The sequence below is a fragment of the Tamandua tetradactyla genome, chromosome 1 (genome assembly GCF_023851605.1).
Source record: "Tamandua tetradactyla isolate mTamTet1 chromosome 1, mTamTet1.pri, whole genome shotgun sequence".
Taxonomy (NCBI): Eukaryota; Metazoa; Chordata; class Mammalia; order Pilosa; family Myrmecophagidae; genus Tamandua; species Tamandua tetradactyla.
In genome coordinates, this window is record NC_135327.1 from 70,319,763 (window position 1) to 70,344,430 (window position 24,668).

At 37.6% G+C, this 24,668-nt stretch overlaps 1 protein-coding gene across 1 annotated transcript in view; it reads left to right on the top strand.

The window, feature by feature from the left end:
* The first annotated feature begins 1,337 nt into the window (after window positions 1–1,337).
* ABCA13 (ATP binding cassette subfamily A member 13) overlaps window positions 1,338–24,668 on the top strand; it is a 442,652-nt gene continuing 419,321 nt past the window's right edge. The window contains 2 exon segments of the mRNA XM_077118896.1: window positions 1,338–1,464; window positions 20,638–20,731. Of these exon segments, the coding sequence (XP_076975011.1) occupies window positions 1,396–1,464; window positions 20,638–20,731 (163 nt within the window). The 5' untranslated portion in view covers window positions 1,338–1,395.

Consider the following 24,668-nt stretch of genomic DNA (forward strand, 5'->3'; position numbering starts at 1 on the left):
GAGTCCTGCCTCACAAGTCGTGGCTTTCACTACCTGGCTGCAAATTGTGGAGCAACTAATAAAATCAACTTTTAAAAATTGAGGTCTTAAAAAAAATTGTTGGGTGGGCCACGGTGGCTCAGCAGGCAGAGTTCTCACCTGCCATGCCGGAGACCCGGGTTCGATTCCTGGTGCCTGCCCATGCAAAAAAAAAAAAAAAATTGTTCACAGAATAGTTGAGTCAATTCCTTTACTTCAGCATGTACCCCTGTTTCCTTTTGCAAAAGGCATTTGGGGGGAGCATTCATGGCTAGTGGCAGTTGCTTTATGAAATGGAAGACCACGAAGGGTTGGATTGTCTCAACTCTGACCACAACGGGGGCAACAGGAACTCAGGAGCTAGGCCTCCGGGAAGATGGAGCAACCAGCTGCTCAGGAGATCCATCATGTCAGTTAAAGAAAAAAAAAAGATAAGTGTACGAGAATCACGAAGAGCTGGGCCATAACAGCCAGCTGGCTGCTGCCTCCACTTCCCCAGAAGACCTTAAGCACCCGTGGTGGACCTCGGACATTGAAGAGAATATGCTGGAGATCCTCCACCAAGTCTGCTCTTGTTGCCTTGCCTACTGCATCCTTCTCTTTTTTTCCCTCAGGAGGGTAAAGAGTCTCTTGGGGCAGCAACGATAAAACTTTAAAAGGGAATTTTGAATTGTCACTGGCTGTTGCTTGTTCTGTGTTATTCCAAAGCTTACTCTCAAGCACCAGGGTTAGGAGCAGCTCAGACCTCCCACTCTGCCTGCTCCTTTTTTTCCTGCTCTTGGAAACAAGGATCCTGACCCTTTGGGGTCTCTGGGTGAAAGAGGGTTACTAAGCAGGGGAGAAAGGTGGACCTCGAACCCACCTCCTCCAACCTTCTCCAGTAACCACCACTGATCCCTTCATCTTTCCTACCAATTCTCTAATGTGCAAACACTGAAATGAAAACTATTTTTGGTAAATTAGTCTGATCGCTGATGCTTCAGGAGAGAGGAGGAACAGTTCCATGCAATGAGCATAAAAAGAACAGGGAAACAATGCTAAATGGGGGCATCACCTATTATAGTCATCAGCTCTGTGGTTCATGGAAAATGGGGGCTCGCTGTGTTTGGATGCCAAGAGTATGGGAAGCCCCAAGCCTCGTGTAACACACGCCCCCCCTGATCTCTGAAAAGCCAGTGAGGAGATAAGATTTCTCAGCAGACACAGAACAAGAGGGGACATTTGATGCCTCTTTTCTCCAACCTCCAGTAATCTCTCTTGCATCACTCACTTTTGTTCGAATTGACTAATAGCACAGCATTCTGTTTGCAGGAGCCTGACGAATATAAGCCCTGTCCTGTGTGCTGACTTCCTGACCGGGACCAGGGAGCAGTGGGCATGGGACACGCCAGGCGCCAGTTTCAAGCTCTGCTCTGGAAGAATTGGCTCTGCCGTCTGAGGCAGCCGGTGAGTGCTTGCCTTCCTTCCCACAAGGGATTGTGGTGAGGTCCGTAGGGAGAGACCAGGTCTGTTCTTGCCTGGTTCTGCCTCCTAGCATGTGCAAATGTCCAGGGCAGGCTGGATTATTTAAACTCAGAAACTGCTCTTAGAGTCAAAGCACGAGATTGGGCTTGTGGAGTCTTGTCAGAGGGGGCTAGTTAAAAAAAATTCTTTAAAAAATATAACAAGTGGAATTTGAACTATAGTACTTTGGACATTTGTTGTAAAAACAGGTCATCCATCTTCTGGTTTAAGGGACAAGGCATTGCATGCTATTAAGGAATAAACAAAATATCACATGTACCGACTCTGGAGATTGAGATGGCTGAATGTGTGTAATCAAAGTTTGGGCATGACACACCTATTCAGGACTCTTCTTTGATATCCAATCTTTGGTGGCAATTCACATTTTTTTGAAAATGTATCCAAATTACCTTGCCATGGCTATCCTAAGCAGATTTCTATTGCCAAAACCAAACTCGTGCTTTGCTATGCAAATATCATGTGTGTATCTTTTAATGAAGAAGAAATCAATTGTGTAATTAGTTCTCCTTTATTACGAATGCCACTAGATGAAAATCAACACATATAAATGTCATTTTCAGTAAAAGCAGGCCTGTAGAACTATATGGAAGTTAGTTTTCCAGGCACTGTTCTTTCTGTTTTATGTATATCAACTTGGTTAATCCTGAAAACAGCTCAGTGAGGGAAGCAGCATGGCTGCTAACCCTTACTGTTGGACATTTGAATTGTCTGGAAATTAACGTGGTTCTTAATGTTGCTATGATAAACATCCTCATCAGAAAAAATTTATTCCTTTATTTATTTGTTGACCACTTAGTTAAAATTGCAACTTTTACAACCCCTCCCTTCTTTGTCTTATTTTTTCTTGCTTTCTAACACGCTGTAGATTCACTTGTTAATTGTCTCTGAATCCTATATTAGGATTACGATTTAGGAGGGCAGGGAATTTCTTCTGTTTTGTTCGCCGGTGTATCTTCTAGTGTTATAAAATAGTGCCTGACACATAGTAAGTGTTCAATAAATGTTGCTTGAATGAGGGAAGGAAGGATCAAAATATTTACTGGATTTCTGCTGTGTGGCTGAATGCTAGGTGAACAATACAAATATGTATCCAGCCTTCAGGAATTTATCATTTGAGGTTAGAGAAAGGCAATGAAATATGCCATTAACCTACTTCTGGGGATTTATCTTACAGATGTACCAGTGTACATGGGAAAGGATATTCATGCAAGGTTCCTCCTCATAGCACTTCTTATAATAGCAAAAGAGTAGAAACAATGCAAGTGATCAGGACATGGAATTTGTAGCTGGCCTGCCTGGATTCGCATCCCAGCTGGGTCACTTACTTGTTTAATAATTTAAGCAAAGTTTTAAACTTAGTGTTCCTGTCTATGAAATGAGATTATTTGTGAGGATGCAATGTTCCAAGCATGCAATGTGTTTGGAATGCTTCCTGGCCTGGAGTGGGAGCTATTCGTATTTGGTGATCGTCCTGGAGATGGTGGCCTCATTTATGTGTTGTAGCCACAACCAGTGATATAAGAGGGAAAGGCGAGCCCAGGGATGGCTCTAAGTGTCTGAGTTGCACAATTGGGTTAGAATAGAACCCTAGGGGGTTAAGTGTGAATATGTTTACATCTGTTAATGCTGTTGCACTGGGAATATTGAGGCCGGGCCCCATGGCTGAATGTCTTTAAACTGACCTGTTTTTTCTCAGCTTCCTCCTGTTCTCTGATAATAATGCATGAATTCTTTATTTTCCCACAGGAGCTTCCCACTATGAAAATGGAGTGTTAGCATAATCTGTGGGATAAACAATCTGGCTGAGTGATTAAAAGGCCTCAAATACATATTTATTTAGTGTATAAGAACCAGGCACTGTTTGTAAGATGAGTACACTATTGAAGGAAGGTTGTTTGTCTTTACATTTGTTAAAGAGGATTTATTTTATTATATTTTATTTTTATATTTATTTCTTTTAAAAACATTTTATTGTGGAAATTCCAAACAGGAAAAATAAAAAGTATAGTATAATGAAATGAATAGCACCAACTATACAGCTTCATAAATTATCACAATTCTACTGTTCTTGGAAAAATTTACTTTAAATACAAAGATCTTTTTAGAGTGATCTCAATAATATCTATGTTTCCCTCTTGATTATCATTTTTTGCACAAACAACACTGTAACAATGAGGAAAACTTTAAAAAGCGCCTAAATTCCATTATTTTAATGTGCCTACAACTTTTGTGATCCTTTTTTGTCACTCTATAGGCAATCTTTTTACATTATTAAAATCATTGCTTTCTGCATTTTCCCTTTATTTCCACTTAACACTGAACCCCAATATTTTAAATGTTGCTGTATGGTCTTCATGTTTAATGACTTTACAGTATAATAGTTCATCAATTGGATATACAGAATTTATTTGATCATTTCCTTGTGTAGGGCATTAAGTTTCTTTCCATTTCTTACTATTATGAATAATACCTTTGTGCAGAAATAGTGTATGTTTTCCTGGCTTCTTTCTCTTGAGTCAATTCCCTGGAGTATTGGTCTGGCCAGAAGGTAAAACTATTCAATGCTTTTGATAGATCTCTTTGCTTTGCTATTTGGCAGGTCTGTGACCATTTACAGTCACCCCTGTGTGGACAGGTTCTGAGCAAATATTCACTGGTTGTGAGCTATCCTTTTCACATGAATTTATATATTCATTTTTATATTAGATTCTAACTGTATGACAATCTGATTTGTTGCTTCTGATTAAAAAAATCAATCAATGACAACCAGAAAAGAACACAAGGAAAAAAATCTCTCTATATTAAATGTCTACTCCTTGGTGTCTCCTAGTGCTTAAGTCTTTGGGTTTTCCCTGTCTTGTGAAACTGAATAGAGTGGCTGAGCCCATAACCCATGCACTGTGAACAGCACAGCTCTTCAACCCAGCCCTCAAATCTTGGAGCATTTGTCTTTCTTCCAGTCACTGTTGCCTCCAATTTCTTATTTCTGTTGAAATCCTAATATCTGGTCTGTGGGTCACCTCTTTTTTTTAAAGTTTTTAAATTAAATTAAATTTTTTTTTTTTACATGGACAGGCACCGGGAACCAAACCCGAGTCTCCGGCATGGCAGGCGAGAACTCTGCCACTGAGCCACTGTTGCCCAGCTCACCTCTTTTGCTGCCCCTTTCCCCATGAATCTGGACTCTAACTCATTATCCATTAATGAAAGCCTTTTGGGTTTGGTCATCTTTTACTATAAGCAACTACTTAATATGTGCATGAGACATTATACTCTTCTAAAATCTCACGATCTGCTCCCAACCATGGGATGGATGGCAGGGGCTGAAGGAAACCATCGATTTGCACCAGCCACCATTTTGCTTAGAGTGCAGTTCAGACTGTTCACACCACACCCCAGAACTGATTCTAATGATACTCATACCGAATTCCTCCCCACATGGACAGCTCTGAATTCCTACTTTAGACTGCTGCAATGGTAAAACAAAGGAATAAACAAACAAAATACACACTTTCTTACAATTTAAGGGACCTGAGATTTTAGACATAAACAGGAATTATGGCATCTCCATATCTAGTTGTCTTTGTTGGGTTCAGGGTTCTCCATCCATCCCATGGCCAAGTTCAAATTCTTCCCATTAGAGAAAACCCAGTGTACCAACCCCAACCCAGGCTGTATCCCTACTCTGTTTATCTACCACTTACCAATCTGCCTGAGCCCCCAGTCCTTATAAACGCAGTCTTGGGAATCACTTTTTTCTTGAACATGTAAAGGAACAAATTGTCATGCTGAGCTTCAGCTACAACAAACATCAGAGCTTTTGTGTGTATGTGTGTTTTTCTTTTTCTTTTTCTTTTTTATTAATCAAAAAAAATTAACTAACAAAACATTTAGAAATCATTCCATTCTACATATACAATCAGTAATTTTTTTTTTTTTTTTTTTTTTTTAAAGACAGAGAGAAGGAAGGAAGGATAGAAGGAAGGAAGGAAGGAAGAAAGGGAAACATTTTTAAACATTTTCTTGTTTTATTGTATTCTGTTTCTCCGTTTTTGTTACATGGGCTGGGGCCGGGAATCGAACCGAGGTCCTCCGGCATAGCAGGCAAGCACTTTGCCCGCTGAGCCACCGCGGCCCGCCCACAATCAGTAATTTTTAATATCATCACATAGTTGCATATTCACCATTTCTTAGTACATTTGCATCGATTTAGAAAAAGAAATAAAAAGACAACAGAATAAGAAATAAAACGATAATAGAGAGAAAAAACAAAAACAAAAACCTATACCTCACATGCAGCTTCATTCAATGTTTTAACATAATTACATTACAATTAGGTAGTATTGTGCTGTCCATTTCTGAGTTTTTGTATCCAGTCCTGTTGCACAGTCTGTATCCCTTCAGCTCCAATTACCCACTATCTTACCCTATTTCTATCTCCTGATGGCCTCTGTTACCAATGACATATTCCAAGTTTATTCACTAATGTCGGTTCATATCAGTGAGACCATACAGTATTTGTCCTTTAGTTTTTGGCTAGTCTCACTCAGCATAATGTTCTCTAAGTCCATCCATGTTATTACATGCTTCATAAGTTTATTCTGTCTTAGAGCTGCATAATATTCCATCGTATGTATATACCACAGTTTGTTTAGCCACTCATCTGTTGATGGACATTTTGGCTGTTTCCATCTCTTTGCAATTGTAAATAATGCTGCTATAAACATTGGTGTGCAAATGTCCGTTTGTGTCTTTGCCCTTAAGTCCTCTGAGTAGATACCTAGCAATAGTATTACTGGGTCATATGGCAATTCTATATTCAGCTTTTTGAGGAACCGCCAAACTGCCTTCCACAATGGTTGCACCATTTGACATTCCCACCAACAGTGGATAAGTGTGCCTCTTTCTCCACAACCTCTCCAGCACTTGTCATTTTCTGTTTTGTTGATAATGGCCATTCTGGTGGGTGTGAGATGATATCTCATTGTGGTTTTGATTTGCATTTCTCTAATGGCCAGGGACATTGAGCATCTCTTCATGTGCCTTTTGGCCATTTGTATTTCATCTTCTGAGAAGTGTCTGTTCAAGTCTTTTTCCCATTTTCTAATTGGATTGGCTGTCTTTTTGTTGTTGAGTTGAACAATCTCTTTATAAATTCTGGATACTAGACCTTTATCTGATATGTCATTTCCAAATATTGTCTCCCATTGTGTAGGCTGTCTTTCTACTTTCTTGATGAAGTTCTTTGATGCACAAAAGTGTTTAATTTTGAGGAGCTCCCATTTCTTTCTTTCTTTCTTCAGTGCTCTTGCTTTAGGTTTAAGGTCCATAAAACTGCCTCCAATTGTAAGATTCATAAGATATCTCCCTACATTTTCCTCTAACTGTTTTATGGTCTTAGACCTAATGTTTAGATCTTTGATCCATTTTGAGTTAACTTTTGTATAGGGTGTGAGATACGGGTCCTCTTTCATTCTTTTGCATATGGATATCCAGTTCTCTAGGCACCATTTATTGAAGAGACTGTTCTGTCCCAGGTGAGTTGGCTTGACTGCCTTATCAAAGATCAAATGTCCATAGATGAGAGGCTCTATATCTGAGCACTCTGTTCGATTCCATTGGTCGATATATCTATCTTTATGCCAGTTCCATGCTGTTTTGACCAGTGTGGCTTCATAATATGCCTTAAAGTCAGGCAGCGTGAGACCTCCAGCTTCATTTTTTTCCTCAAGATACTTTTAGCAATTCGGAGCACCCTGCCCTTCCAGATAAATTCGCTTATTGGTTTTTCTATTTCTGAAAAATAAGTTGTTGGGATTTTGATTGGTATTGCGTTGAATCTGTAAATCAATTTAGGTAGAATTGACATCTTAACTATATTTAGTATTCCAATCCATGAACACGGTATGCCCTTCCATCTATTTAGGTCTTCTGTGATTTCTTTTAACAGTTTTTTGTAGTTTTCTTTGTATAGGTCTTTTGTCTCTTTAGTTAAATTTATTCCTAAGTATTTTATTCTTCTAGTTGCAACTGTAAATGGAATTCGTTTCTTGATTTCCCCCTCAACTTGTTCATTGCTAGTGTATAGGAACACTACAGATTTTTGAATGTTGATCTTGTAACCTGCTACTTTGCTGTACTCATTTATTAGCTCTAGTAGTTTTGTTGTGGATTTTTCAGGGTTTTCGATGTATAGTATCATATCATCTGCAAACAGTGAGAGTTTTACTTCTTCCTTTCCAATTTTGATGCCTTTTATTTCTTTTTCTTGTCTAATTGCTCTGGCTAGAACTTCCAACACGATGTTAAATAACAGTGGTGATAGTGGACATCCTTGTCTTGTTCCTGATCTTAGGGGGAAAGTTTTCAATTTTTCCCCATTGAGGATGATGTGTGTTTTTCTTTTATAAAATAGAAGAGCCTCACATTTCTTTGAGTTTTTTGTCCACTACTGAATTCTGAAAAAATAAAACCCTAATTTAGTGTGAGAGAATAATTTCCTTTTGGAAAAAATTAACATGCTAGTCAGAATTTCAGTGTTTTTCTGAAATTGCAAAAATTATAGAAATCAAGCCCCAGAAGTAAAGGGACCCTTATTTCTCTTGTAAATTGTTTAGAGCTTTTAGAGGTTGAATTTTTTTGTTGTTGTTGGTTTTATATAGTTACAAGTAATAGCTCATCAATGTTTGTGAACAGCTTTGCTATAAAGGTCTATATAAGGTGCTGGCCAGAACTGGGGCTAGGTCAAAGGTTAGGGGCCTTGACTTCTCTGATAATCAGGCTGAAAAAAGCTAAAGGGTGGTTCCTGACAAAAGGCATAGTCACTGTGTGTATGTGATTAATAGCAGGATAGTTTTATATTAGATCAAAACAGAAAGTTCTAATGTTCAAATATTAATTATGGTTAACATTCACAGATTGATGTTGAAAGTGTTGCTAAAGGGGGCTACAGATAAAACGTCCTGTAAGTTCTTTTATGAAATAACAAAGCTTAAAAAGTCACTGGTGCAGGAATGTAGAGCTGAAAGGGTGGCTGAGATTCACTGGCTGGTATTCTTTAATTTAGAATTCTACCCTGCCATGCCAGTTGGTAAGAGGTTTCCAACCATGAAATCAAAATGAGGGTTTTCTCACTGCCCTGCACTTGGGTGCATTCGCAGCCCCACCCAGGGGTGGTTCACATGGCTTGGCTTGGAATACTGTCTTCTTCATGGTAGCCCAGTTGCAGCTTTGGAAAATGTGGTAGTTTGAAGTTGTATGTATCCCAGAAAAGGCCATGTTCTTTTAATCCACTCCTGTGGGTGTAGACCTATTGTAGGTAGGACCTTTTGATTAGGTTATTTCATTGAAGGTGGGTCTTAATCCCCTTACTGGATTCCATTATAAGAGGATAAAAGACATACAGAAGCTCAGAGATAAAATTAAGAGAAGCTCATAGAGAAAAGCCCCAGAGAAGCTAAGAGAGGACCCACAGAAGCTCAGAGAGGAAGTCACTGGAAGTAGAAGCTGAAAACAATGAAATCCAGGAGCAAAGGACCAGCAGACACGGGCCATGTACCTTCCCATGTGACAGAGGTATCCCAGATACCCATAGCTGCCTGTCTTCAGAATCCAGGTATCGTTCTATTGATGCCTTGATTTGGATTTTTTCATGCCTAAGAATTGTAAATTGTAAGCTAATATAAGAGTCAACCCATTTCTGATACATTGCATTACTGCAGTTTTTTAAAAATGCAACTTTATTGAGCTATATTCACATACCATATACTCCATCCAAAGTATACAACCAATGGCTCACAGCATCATCATATAGTTATGCATTCAATATTACAATTTTGGAACATTTTCATTACGCCAAATAAAGAAATAAAAATTGAAAGAACACCCAAAACATCTCATACCCTTGAACACCCTCTATTTTATATATGTATCTGTCTTTATTTTTTTACTCATCTATCCATATACTGGGCAAAGTGAATGTCAGTCACAAGGCCTTCACAGTCATAGGGTCACACAATAAAAGCTATACTGTTAAGCAATCAGAATAAAAAATCGAGGCTACTGGACCAAAGAACAACAACTTCAGGTATTTCCTTCTAGCTATTCCAATGCTAAAAAGAAACTAAAAAGAAATATCTACATAATGAGTTAGTAGTCATAATCATTTGACAAATCCTAATTTCTCAGTTATACCTCCTCCCTCTCACCTGATCATACTCTCACTTTTCAGGGATATCTGGACATTGACCATTTTAACTTTTCTTACTGGAAAGGGGTGTTGATGTTGTGGGGTAGGGGAATGAAACTGGTTTATGCTTTTGGAGAGACTGTATCTCTGGGTTTCGGAGCTTATCTGGCATAGAAACAATTTCAAGGCCTTAAATTTCTGAACAAATAACATTACTAACCAAGGTATTTATAGAGTTTTAAATGGAGCCAGGGTGTTCGCTAATGTTTTCAGGAATACTATTGGTGGGGCTTGGCATATTGTAGCAATTTGCAATGTCTGACCAAAGCTTGCCTAAAAATAAGCTTCAGAATGACCTCTTGACTCTATTTGAAATCTTAGCCAATTAAAGTTCAAATAAAAACTTTATTTTGTTTCATTTCTTTTCCCCTTTTTGGTGAAGAAGACATTCTCAATTCCATGATGTCTTTGGTCAAGAAGGCATTGCCAATTCCATAGTGCCAGGACCAATCCATCCCTGGGAGTCAAGTCCCATGTTGCCAGGGAGTCTTACACCCCTGGGAATCATGTCGCACGTAGGGGAGAGAGTAGTGGGTTTATTTGTAGAGTTGGTTTAAGAGAGAGAGGCCACATCTGAACAACAAAGACATTCTCAGGGCTGACTCTTAGGCATGATAGTAAGAAGGCTTAGTTTCTTCCCTGAAGAAATAAATTTCATAAGGGCAAGCCTCAGGATCAAGAGCTCAAATTGGGAGTCCCTAATGCTTGAGAGAACATTAGGAATTCCCCAAATGGGGAAGTTTAATAGTTCCGCATTTTTCCCTAGTCCCTCAAGGGGATTTTGTAAATACATTTTTATTTTCTGCCCAAAACGCTCTGCTATATCAAGTCTTCTCATAGCAAGGGTCTTGGAAAAGCAGTTCAGAAATCCAATTATTCAAAAGCAAGTATCCTTTGTTATCTTTAAAGCATGGGGCCAGCATAGAACTATGTTGCTTTTGGTTTTGTTTGCTTAGTCCCTAGTCATAATCATGGGAAATCAATAAATATTCTTTACTTTTAATTGACCTTAATTTGTTGCTAACCTTTTATCTTCAGGCTTATTTTCTTTCCAGGCTCTCTCTCAATGTACAAGTTATTAGACAAACAATCAAACACAAAAACAACTCTGAAGGGCACTGGGGGAATGCCTTGTATTAGCAAAGTGTGTTCAGAATTTTGTTCAGCTATTGACATCATTTTTGTCCTGCGTAATTGCCTGGGTTTAAGAGTTTTAAGGATATCAAGTCTTTTAAAGGTGGGGAACACCTCCTTGATTTCCAAAACAAGGCATCCAATTTCTCATTTCCTAATTTGTTTGACAGAGCAAGAAGAAAAAAAAATCCCTAAATTGCTTTTTTGCTGAAATTGTTACCAGCATATTGGGGGAAATATTACCAGATCATCAAATGGTTAGGTCTGGAAGATTTTATCCCAGATGGCAGATTTGTGTGTGTGGCTTCTGTCTAGAATAAATGACCTCTTCTTTTCCTTAGCGGCTTTTCTTTCTTACTCATGACTTTAGGTCTTGTTGCATGTGCCTGGGGTTCCCCTGATCTAGTTATTTACCTTGGTCCTGATAGGCCTGGTTTTTTTTAAGAAAACAAAAACAAAAGCTCACAAAAATTTGTAGTAACAGTATCTCCTAAGAGTAGAAGGAAAGGCAACTTCTAGATTGTTTTTATGAGATTATAAAACATCTCATATGTTGAGATATTGGAGGCTGAGGCTCCTTCGAGAGCTGAGTAGATCGAAGTACATTTATTTTGTTATTCTGGGACTCCAAGGGCCACTTTTTAAGGAAATATTTGACCGAGGTCAGCTGTATTTTCCATTCTGTTTGGACTCTTCCTCTCTCCCTGCTTCCTACCTGCTGGGGATGTTCCATTTTCTGGCTGCCTGTTGGCTTTCATGCCTCCCATGAGATAAATCAGAAGGCTCACACAAGGGCCACTACCCATGGCCAGTCAAGCCTTCCCTCCTATTGCAATGGATCTGGGCAGATCAAACCATGAACTCTTATAGTTGTTACTGGTCTTTGTTTCTCTTCTAGTTTTCTTTCATGCTTTGTTTGAACTCATTGTGTGAGCTACTCTATTCTCTTTTCTTTCTTGTATTTAATAACAGGGACCTCATAATACTTCTGGGAAAGTCCCCTATTCAGAAATGTTGGCATCTAGAGTCTCTGAGTGCCCCAAAGAGACACAATAGAATTTCACGCTTATTGCAAAGCCATTTGTTTCCAGGGATAAGGGTAACAGACTAATCATAAGCTTTTCTTTTGCTTCCTTGATATTCTAAACTTATTAGGATGTTTTCCTCCTCTTTCAGCCACAATGAGATCTTGTGACTAGACTTCCCTCTGAAAAACCTCTTTCCTTTCTTCATTCATTTACATGTTTTTTTGTACCAAAGCATTTTATTCTTTGTGGTTTTCACTTGTAATCCAAACCATATGCTGTGTGAACAACTGAGGGTATTTAAAAATGGATTTAAAATCAGTCCAAGAGATGGCTGTTTCATTAAATGAGATGGAAAATTACTTATTTGAAAGGAACTGGAGGAGAGGCTTTTAGATTTGGAATCTGCAGCCCTGACATTCAGTCCAGATTTTACTGGAAACTTAGTCCACTGATACTGGGCAAAATACTTAACTCTCCGTTTCTACTATGTAAACTGGTAACACTTTACCCACCTTCCTGGATATGTAAGGATTAAATATTGGAGGAGCAAGAACTTACTAACACTCCAGAACTTTGCAAATGAGCTCCTTGAGGTCAGGGCTTGCACTTTCTTCATATTTACATCCCCAGAAAAGCCTCATTCATGAGCTGTGTACAATTCTGGTTCACTTATTTTCACAAAAACATTTATTCCACCCTTGCATGCAGGGACTTCATCATTTTTTGTTCACTGCTATCCCCCCATTTCCTGTAACAGTGCGTGACAATGTTACATGCTTTATACTGAATAAATGAATGAATGGACTTATTTTTATGGCACCAGTATTCCATTGTATGATGACACCACAATTTATTGATCGATTCTCCTTTTGATGTGTTTTGCATGATGTCCAAATTTTTTATTTTTCATTTCATTTGTATTCATCAATAATGATCCCATAAACTTTCTTGGTACATACATGCAACTCTTTCTCAACAACTATATATTAGGTGGAATCATAGGTTAAAATCAGTGTAATTTAGGTAAATGAATATGGTTCAAACTGTTACATAGTTGCTAAGTTTCTGAGTCCTCAAATTTGTACATCTTCAGCTTTACTAAATATTGCCAAGTTGCTTTCCAAGGTTACTGATGTTCTACATCCTCACTGACACTTGGTATTGTCAGACTTTCTACTTTTCCCCAATTCGGTGGATGTAAAATAGTATCTCAGTGGTGTTTAACCTGCGTCTTCCTGAGTGCTATTGAGATTGAACATCTCTTTGTGTATTTATGAGGTGTTCATATTTTGCTCTTTCTGCTCGTATCTTTTGATTATTTTTCTATTGGATCACTCCTTCTCATTGACTTACAGACTTTTGTATATATTCTAGATACTTCTTAGCCAGTTATGGATGTGGACTTGCATTCATCAAGTCTGTGGCTTATCTTTCTACTATTAAAATAATTATCTCAGGAATAGAAAATTTTCTTTTTAATATGGACTGATTTTCTTTGGGGTTTTACATTTTTGTGCATGTGTTTGTTATAGATAAGAAAGCATTACTTATTCTGGGTCTAAAGAAAATGCTTTGTTTCCTTCTAAGCGTTTTTCAAGTTTCTCTTTTTCACCTTTAGATTTATGTATATGATGAGTACACCCCTGCCTTTCTCCAAGATAAGCAATTACATGGCACCATTTGTTGATTAGCAGATTATTTTCATATTGTTCTGTCAGCCATCTCTGTCAAGTTTCCAAATATGCACAGCTCTGTTTCAGGAGTCTCTATGCCACTCCACTGGTTGGTTTGTTTATTGTTGCACTGATACCATGCTGTCTTAATTAATATCATTTTATGGAAAGTTTGATATGTGATAAGGTCAAAATTCTTTTAACCTGTGAATCAAATTTTTCTTAGATTTTTTGTCTTTTCCAAAATGCATTTTAAAATCAGCTCATTAAGTATGACAACAGCAGCAAAATCAAATAAAAATGAAACAACCACAAACTTGTCGGAATTCCATTGGCATTGCATTGAACATATAGACGAATATCTTTATGATATTGAAATTTCTTATCATTAGAAAAGCCCATCTGTTCATGGATTTAGGTCTTTTTTGGTGTCTTTCACTAAAATTTCACAATTTTATTCATGAAATACTTGCACTTCTTTTAGTTAGACCTTTTTCCCCTAAATGGTTCACATTTTTTTTTGTTTATCATATCAATGTTATTTAAAAAAACACATTTCTTGCTGCTTCTTTCTGGTATAAAGAATTATTGTGAGGTAGGCAGATATCGAATTCTCTTATGAAGGTAAGTTTGGAATTTTCTTCCTGAAATTTTGTCAATGATTGCTTTATGCATTTGGAGGCTATTTTGTTAAGATGCAAAATTATATCTTCCTGTGGTATCAATTTTTATATTATATATAATCCTTTCTGTATTTAATAATGTTCTTTGACTTAAAGTCAATTTTGTCTGATATTACCATAGTTAATTTGTTTATTATTTATCTAGCATATCTTTTTAATCCCTTTAATTTCAATCATTTTTTCTATATATATATATATATATATATATATATTTTTTTTTTTTTTTTTTTTTTTTTGCATGGGCAGGCACTAGGAATGGAACCCAGGTCTCTGGCATGGCAGGCAAGAATTCTGCCACTGAGCCACCATTGCACTGCCCCTTATATTTAATTTTAAATGTTCTAAACAGCGTAAAGTTTTTCTTTGTAAAATCAAGACTGAAAATTCTTGTCTTGCAAAAAAATGAGTTTGATCCAAACATTTATTGGGCTTATATATTTGAAAATTTCTTTAGTGTAGAATTGCATTGGATACATGACATTGAATAGATAACTTTTCTGACAATATGACAATTTTTTTGCCAACATTTTTGGGAGGTAATTTTTCTAGATCAACAAAATTTCTTGAGCACTCTAAAGATATTTAACTTTCTTCTGGTTTCTTGCTATTGACGAGTCTTTGGTCAGTCTGATTATTCCCGGTAGGTAATAGGTATTTTTCCTTGAGTTGCTGCTGAGATCTGTTTGACTTAGATGTGTTGAAGTCTCATCGTTCATGACTTAGTGTGGATTCATCTGGCTGGGAAATGCTGTAATTCCTTTATCAATGGATGTGTATCTTTCATAAGTCCGGAAAATTCTTGGCCATTAGTTACTTAAATATTGTCTTACCTTTTTTTTCTCTGTTCCCCTTGAAGGGAACTCCTTTTATAATTGAATCTATAAAGATTCAGCTCATGACTTCTTTCTTTTGTTGTTTTGGGCCAACCCCTTCCCCACTCCTGCCACAAACACTCTCTCTTTCTATTTGTGGATTTCTTTTAGTTCCTGTAAAACCATTGATGGAGAAATAAACTGAACTACAAGACCACAAAGGCATTTATTTGGGGTCTTAGAACTGCAATTTGGAAGGCATAGATTCTGGTAGAAACCAAAGTTGTGTCCCATTTTGGTGCTTCCAAGCAAGAGTTTTTAAAGAAACAGAAGATTATATAAATTGTGAATGATGGCTTTTCAGGGTGTTCTAAATTCCTTCAAGTTAAATAGTTTTCACATTTCTGCCTGGAGCCCTGGAGGCTTCTCCAACAGTCAGCCTTTTTGTTTACTTTCCTTTCTTCATTTGATTGTTGCCAGCAGCAGTTCTCCCTCCATCTGTGTGTCAGAAGAAGGAGCTAATTTCTGGGTGCTAATCTCACAGATAGGAATCACTGGGATTATGTGGGTATATTCTGGGCTGGGTTACTACTGAGCCATTATTGGGCTTCTCTGATCTAGCTCTGATTCCTTTATTTTTATTCTTTTTTATTTTTATTGACAAAACAAAGCAACATACAAGCACGAACCTTCTCAACATATGAACATTCCATACTTGGTGTCTAATCAATGGCTCACACATCATCACACAGCTGTATATTCATCACCATGATCATTTCTTAGAACATTTGCTTCACTCCAGAAAAAGGAACAAGAATAAAAAAGAAAAAAACTCATACATACCATACCCCTTACCCTTCCCTCTCATTGACAACTAGTATTTCCATCTACCCAATATATTTTAACATTTGTTCCCCCTATTTTTTTTCTATACCTCTTACCAATCTCTTTCATTGATTGCTAGTATTTCAATCTACTCAATTTACTTCAATATTTGTTCCCTCTATTATTTATTTTTAGTCCATATTTTTTACTCATCTGTCACTATCGTAGATAAAAGGAGCATCAGACACAAGGTTTTTCACAATCACATAGTCACATTGCAAAAGCTATATCATTATACAATCATCTTCAAGAAACATGGCTACTGGAACACAGCTCTACAGTTTCAGGCACTTCCCTCTAGCCTCTCTAATACACCTTAAACTGAAAAGGGGATATCTACATAATGCATAAGAATAACCCCCAGGATAACCTCTAGACTCTGTCTGAAATCTCTCAGCCACTGACACTTCATTTTGTCTCATTTTTGTCTTCACCTTTTGGTCGAGAAGGTTTTCTCAATCCGTTGATGCTGAGTCCCAGCTCTAGCTCTGAATCTTGACATTTTTGGAATTTATTGTATTAGTTAAAGAGAACTTCTTACTTCTCTCTTTTTCTCCCTCTATTTTTCTCTTTTTTCTTCTTTCTTCATTTGGTCTGACAGAATAAAAAGTCTGTGAAGAAGTTCCAACATATCATTTTTTGCCCAGGGGTCCTTCATGTATATTTGTTTACATGTATATATGTTATGATCTTCTAAAATGCCAGCTCATTTCAGCTGTGCTGAAGGAACCAAGGAGAGGCTTGTATGTGTGCTTGTGCTAGCAGTTAAAAGGGGTGGAGAGTGAAACAATATCTGAGCACCTGTGAAAGTCATGTTAATAAGCATCATGGTGCTCTCACAATCTCTCACTGAGGAAACTTCCCTCCTGGGGCTCCCTGTTGGTTGAATGGAGGGTTTTCTGGTTGTGTTTGGAAGGGTGGCTGTTGTTTGTGAAGTGATAAATGGTTTACCAGATGATCGTTATTTTGAGCCAGAACCTACAAGCAGCAATTATTCTTAACTTATGCCTTGATTTCCTTGGGTTATTCCTCCTTGTTAAGAAGCCACCATTGGAGGGCTTAGAGCAAGGGAGATCTAGGTTAAAAACATAAATTTATCAGAAAGCATTCCCACTCAGCAGGGGTAAGGTTAACAATGTTAAGCAAGGTTCAAGGATAATGAGGACACATGAGAAGAAAAATATGATGCAAAAATGGGATGCAAAAAGGAAGGTGGCTTTTGGGCCCCTATATAGAGAGTCTCCTGGAAGGAATTCATTCACTCACTCACTATGGACAATGACACAGCTGAACTGGGTTTCTAGGTACTTTCCTCTCGAATGGAGTATTCAAATTCGGAACAAGGGAAGACTTTTCCAATTCATGCTTTTCAGAAAAGCTTTATTGGCTTGTAAAAAAAAAGTTTCTTTTTTTCTTAACAATGTTATTTCAAGTTGAACTAGAGATTTACCATCCATTTTTCAGACTGGACTGATAAATATCTGTAATTTCAGAGTTGCCACGGACTATTTTAATTTGGCTTTGACAGAGTCCTTACAAAATTATGTGTTCTTTATACAGAAGACAAAAATATTCAAGTGCTAAAGATGAAAAGATTGACACATTGATGGCATAAAATATTTATACAATAAAAATGCAAGTAAAAAATTGGAGAAAATATTTGCGATATATAAGGCCTACAAAATGCTAAATTCTTTAATCAAAAGGAACAGGAAACTGTTATTTGCAAATCATTAAAAAAAAGAAAATAGAAAAATGGCTCAGGACAAAACAGTCAGTTAATAGACAAGGAATTACATGCTTAATTTGTGAGACACGCTTTATCTTCATTATGAAAGAAATGTTGTCTTTTTGCGTATCAATTTGACAAAAAATTTAAAATTTCTTAATCCCAGATGTTTAATTCTATGTGCTTCTGAGAACATGATTAGAGTGCATAAAGATCAGTTTAGTTTTTATTGAGGGCCTTTTGGTTATATCTATCCAAATTAAAATCCAAAATAAAAATCATACATATTTTGACTCAGTAATCCCATCGAACAATTTTACCTCATACATATGCTCACAAATGTCAACCAAAAAATGTAATGAAAGCTCACTGATCCCAAATGGAAAAACCATGAAAATTTCCATTATTAGGGGATAGTCAAATAAATTAAATTCTGTGGGATTAGTTACATAAATTAAATTCTATAGTAGAATATTTTGTAGTCTTTGAAAAGAATGAGATTGATCCAAATCAAGCCATCTGCTATGCCGTGTTTTCTCTAAAATCTGCTGATATGAAAGATTGTTTCTAAAAAATTAGTTATATTTATTTTATATATATATATTTGTTTTTAAAAGGAATTGAGAAAACTGTTAAGATTATTTATCCTTGTGGAGAGAAGTTTATATATTTTTCTGTACCTTTTGAATTTCCTCATCTTACATTTATTTCTAATATCAAAGGTGTTATAGGGTAGTGGGTCTATGAACTATTTTCTATATACCTTGTGTTTTTGAAAAAAAAAACCCCTAGCATATGTTATTAAAACTGATCTATGTAATCATTCTTCTTAAAGGTATCAAATCAAGCCACTGTTTAATATGAAGTACATTTGCTATTCTGCACATTGATAATTAGCCAGAATTAATTCTAGAATCCTCTACCACCATCTTCCTGCCACAACATTTTATTATTTTGCCACAGAGAATGAACAGAATGATGTAAATGGATTGTAGTCTCCTGCATGTTCTCTTTCTGGCTTTATTTATGATCCCTTGAACCAGAGGGTAACAGCCTGCAGAATTTTTCTCTGCTTTCAGAATGTGTGATATTGTATTCCAACATTTTGTGAGTAAACTTTTCATAATAATGCACTTTCTGGCACAAGAAATATTTCCTCATGAAGTATTTCAAAGAGGGTGAACTCTTTTCCTCTTTAACTAAATCTGGGATTGAAACTTTTTTCCCCACCCATTTTAGATTTATGATTTCAGTCCTTTTAGACTTGTCTGGTCCTGTTTAGGTCTGTTTGCTGGATGTCAGAGGGAAGGACTGAAACAGGTGAAATATGGCCATGGCAAATCACAGGGTAAAGATGCTAAAACGCATTTTAGTTCAGTACATTATTACTTAGAGTTTGAACCAGTAAGACAACCTTTTTGGTGTTGGACTGTACACCCTTATCTTTTTGCTTCAGGTTTTTGTTAGTACGTGTATTCAATATCATGCTTCTTTTGTGTCTGTCTCTATCATATTTGTATTTGTAAAACGATATGAGCTGAAGTCAATAGAAGATTATTAGGCAAACAAATGAAGAGTGATGACAATGAAATGCTCTGATGATAATTGAGGGTTTTCTAGAAATTATTTTTTCTTTCCTTTTATTAAAGAAGTCTTAGGTTTACAGAAAAATCATGTAGAAAATACAGAGTTCCCATATACTTCTCCTATTATTGACAACATGCATTAGTGTGGTAACTTTGCTAAATTGATGAAAATATCATTATAATTGTGCTACTGATGAAAGGATAGCTTTATAATTGTGCTATTAACTATAGTCCATGGTTTACATTAGGGTTCATTGTTTGTGTTGTATAATCCTATATTTTTAAAGAATTTTTTCTATTTGTGACATTTATACAACCTAAAGGGTCTCCTTTTAATCCCATTCAAATATATATTTCAGTGCTGTTAATTACATTCACAATGTTGTGCTACCACCACCATCCATTACCAAACTTCAAAATGTTTCTGTTGTCCCAGACAGAAACCGTACCAATTAAGCATTAATTCCCCATTCCCTATGCCTACTCCAGCCCTTGCTAAAATAGTTTTTGACTGTACTAAACCTCACAGATTGTGCTTCTTTCCAAGGTAATTAAATTCCATGTATCGATGGTAGTTCCTTTTCTTTTAACTTTGAAAATCCAATGTTGTGCAAAGTATTGCAATCTTTTTGGGGGGCGGTTTTGTAGTGTGTGTACCAAGAGATTCGACCCCAATTATCTTAGCTGCAGGAGTTTATTCCAATCTCAATACAGTAATTCAAAGGGAAAATTTTTACATACAAAAATAGACTTTGATTGAAAAATGAGTATGTGAATTATGGTACATTCATTTGGTAGAAACGTTGTGTGGTCAGTAAAATGATCATTATGAACCTTGCATAGCAATACTGGAAAGTAAATATTCATAAAAAGAAAAAAACTGGGAAGGAATGTGTGTGATTAACAATTCTGGAAAAATATGTGTTTGGATGAAGTCAGGAATGTAAAAGAAAAAAATCAGTTGACTTGGAGTGTTGGAAATATGGGTGAAGTATTTATTTCTTTAATTTCCTTAATCTTGTAAGGTCTGCAATAAATAAAAATGTGGAGAGAAAACAACGGAGTAGAAGCTGTGTCTGGTGGGAGAAAGAGCTGACGCAGCCACTGGTCTGGATCCTGTAACAAATGAACAGGCCTTCTCAGTGGGCCCTGGTTCCAAATGATTTGTTCAAAGAGACACATAGCAGGGATGACTGTGTCCTCCTTTTCCAGGGGTTGGTAGCCTGATCTGTTCACCATCTTCCAAGAGACAGAGATATGGAAATACACTGCAATTTATTCAAGCACTGTTTTTTTTTTTTTTTTTAAATTTTCCAGGTCCTTTCCCTCGCTGAATTTCTCTGGCCATGTATCCTCTTCATGATTCTGACAGTACTTCGTTTTCAAGAACCTCCCAGACATAGAGACAATTGTAAGTTTCACTTTTAATTACACCTTTTGAATGATGGATGAACTTCTGAATTCAAAATACACATTCTTTTCTCTGCTCTTGATAAACTCTGAATTCTGAGTAGAATGAACGGATGGGTGGTTTTGCATTATAACAATAGCAATACTTCTGGGCTATTGTCAGTAAGCATCAATTTTTAATTGATTTTTCACAAGGCTGATTTATTCTTTCAACTTTCCTATCTCAATTTGGGGCATAAATATACAGGCCATTATAAATGTAGAAAGAAAAGAACAAGAGGTACAATGTGGGAGATGCATTTCACAGTTTACCAAGATGATATGATGATGATGGTGGTGGTGATGAACGTGATGATGGTCTATGTGATGATGATGGTGGTGATGATGATGGCAATGAGGATGAGGATGATATAGTGATGATGATGGTATAATGATAAATTATGATTGATAACTTCCCCTGTTCCATGAACTTTATCAGACAGAACATTTTGTTGATACGGTTTGAAATCACAATTGCACACCCCCGAGAAATGACTGCATCCTTTGTTTCTACCAAACTTATGACACTTGAAGTACTGGCGACATGGTTAACTGTGTAAACCTCACATGAATAAATGATTATTAAGTGATGAGAATTATCCAAAATAAAGTGTTGGTTATATTTAGCTTTTACACCTAGAAAAATGAATGGTCTTAAGTTGTCTTTGCTGTATGGAGATTCCAGTGTTTGCTGGAGAAAATATTGAAGTTTGATTTAGGAAAATCTGTAAAACTTTTAAGGGTCCCTATTTTATTAATGTATTAATCCATTCAGCAAAATATTTATTGAGTGACCACTGCTAGTGTTCAAGGCTAGGCTGGCACAAAATGACAGGCAAGTTATTTTTCCTACCCCCTACAGAACTTGCTGAAGGGTCAGACACAATAGAGTGAGAAAAGTGCCACGATTGGGTTTATACAAGGGGGCCATGCGAGCAGCCTGGAGGGGTGGCCACTCCATTCTTGGGAAAGCTTTCAAGGAGGTGGCAATCTGAAACCTTGTTAGGATAAGAGAGTACAGGGGAGGAATGTTCTAGGCAAGACAAACAGCATGTGCGAAAGCCCAAAGTAGAATGGAAAAGTAGTTCCTCATGACTAAAAAGCAGAGATGTGGCTGGAAGGGTATCTCAAGCTGCCAAGGCTGCTATGAAAATGTCACAAACTGGTTGGCTTAAATAACAGAATTTGTTACCTCGGGTTTTAAAAGCTAGAAGTCCAAATCAAGGCATCTGCGAGGTCATTTTTTCTCTGGAGTCTGTAGTGTTCTGGTGGCAGCTCAGTCTCTGACTCTTGTCGCGTGGTAATCTGTCTCCTTCTGTCTCTTCCCGCCTACTGACTGACCATGTCTGGATTTACTTTTCATTTAAAGACTTCACTCATATTGGATTAAGGCCTACCCTGATTCGGTTTGGCCTTGTCCAAATATGATCCATGTCTGGATTTACTTTTCATATAAAGACTTCAGTCATACTGGATTAAGGCCTACCCTGATTTGGTTTGGCCTTGTCCAAATATGATCCATGTCTGGATTTACTTTTCATTTAAAGACTTCAGTCATACTGGATTAAGGCCTACCCTGATTCGGTTTGGCCTTGTCCAGATATGATCTTTGAAGATCTTATTTACAAATGATTCTACACCCCCAGCTGTTAGGATTTGGAGATTCCATTTATAAAGGAGTTCACATGCACAGGACCAGGAGTTAGGATTTGAGCACATCTTTGTGGGGGATGTAATTCAGTCTACTACAATCAATAAAGGGGTCAGATCAATAAAGGTGGACTCTCAAAGAGCACTAGGGAGCCTCTGAAAGTTTTCTGGCCAGGTCATAATAAGTGGCCATTTAGGGATAACACTCTAGATGCTGCTAGAGGATAAATTGGGGGTGTAAGAGAAACCAGTGTAGGGGACACCAGTTCTGGAGCTATTGATTAACCAGGCAAGAGATTGTTGTGGCCTGAAGCAAGGGGTTGAAGGTGGGATAGGGGTGCACATTTAAAGGATAGTACCGTGATGGGTTTGAAAGCAACTGCCACTCACTGGGTGTTTTGAGGAGAGGGGGGATGGAGCACCGAAGAAGACTTCCAGGGCTCTAACTGGGCCACTGGGTGGGGCGTGGCCCCACACTGACACAGTCAATACAGGATGGAGGAGCTGTGCTCAGTTCTGATTTTACTGAATTTGAGGTGCCCAAGAGGCTGTCAGGCTGAGCTACCCAGTGAGTGGTGAGATTTAAGAGTCTTGAACTCAGAAGGGTTTGGAAGTAGATGAAGACACCCTAGAAAGAGAAGCACTTAGGACAAGGGCTCAAGAAGATCACACTCAAGGGTCAGGCAGAGAAAATGCAGTGGGGAACAGCCAGAGTGGTGAAAGGAAAATGAAGGTAATAGGGATGTTTGGGTGGGGGGTGCATTTAAAGAAGGAGCCATGGTGGAGTGATAAATGTGGTTGCATTGCACCTTTCTCGCAAGAGAAAGGTTCACAAGTTCCTATTAGATTTAGCCTCAGGAGTTGTTGGTGCCATTGCACAGAGCAGTTCAGTGGAGTGGTGGGTCACAAAGAAGCCACACTGCAGCCACCTAAAGCATGAGGGGGAGGTGAAGAAGTAAAAGAGTAAATGGGGAAAACCAGCATTATTGTTCAGGAGCAATATGAGAGAGGGGATCTGCTGGAGAGCAAAATATGATTGTGGGAGTTTTCACCTAACAAATTGATGATAAGAAACTAGGGATTGATGGAAAGCCCCAAACCAAATATTTCTAATACAAGAGTCTGAATTGTATAGTTGACAGTAAACTATGGGACTGGTTCAATTCAGCCACATGGGGAAAGGAGCTCATGGTACTTTTTGCAATAATTTACAGCTACTCATTCAACATTTATCAAGTTTCTAATTTATAACAAGAGTACAGTTCATAAAGAAACACTGGAAATGCTTCTTAGAGGTTCCTGCAGATGAACATTCTCAGAGAGAAGGCCAAAACTTTTGTCAGAATCTCAAAAGGGTTTGTGAACCAACATAGTTTAAGGACCACACTTTGTATCTCCATCTTGCTGCCTATCAGCTCCAGGTCCAGGGCAAAGGGCTTAACCTCTTTGAGCTTCTTCTCTGTAAATACTCCTGCCTCTTGGGGCTGCTAGAGGATCCCCTGAGAAACTCAGCTTAGAGTGGCAACCATTGGTGCAGAGGAGATGTCCACCAAGTGTCCATTCCCCTCTTTCATGCTTCCTTCTGTCCCAGGGGGCTGCTGATCCCCAGGGTTGCCACTTTGTACACTTGTCTGAGAGTGCTCTGTTTTTCTCTTGGTGCAAGGAGACCTTGGTCCCCTTCTGTGCTCTGATTGAAATGTACTTCAGGAAAGGTTAAATAACTTCCCAAGTTGCATGCAATCATCAGCCTGGACTACACCCATCCATCTGCTGGTGTAAAGGGGGTACAGGGAAGGGGCATATGGAAACAAAACTTTATCAAGGCAGATGGCTTATTATAGCAACATTTTTCTTTAAAAGTTTTTGACCCTATCAAATTTCGCTAAATTGTTTTTTGCAGTATATGACCTTTAGCAGTGATACTTAAATATTTAACAATCCTAGTTACATTAACTTGACATTTTTGCCCAAACTAAAAATTTCTAAATTTTTATATAAGATGGGTCAAAGTATACATTCTTATCCTTCCTTCTTCCCTTCCACAGCTTGTTTGCAGAGGACTGAAACTGAGTCCAGTATCTAGAGGCATGGTTGTGTAAGAGAGGTATCAACACTCTATGAGCCAGGAAGATCAGTGAATTATATAGCTACATGGCTACTCAGAGAACAGTGAGCACAGATACTAATGGAAATGTAATTGATATAAAAAGATAAGGATTTTTAATTTTTTGATTTGAGTCCCAAGGTCT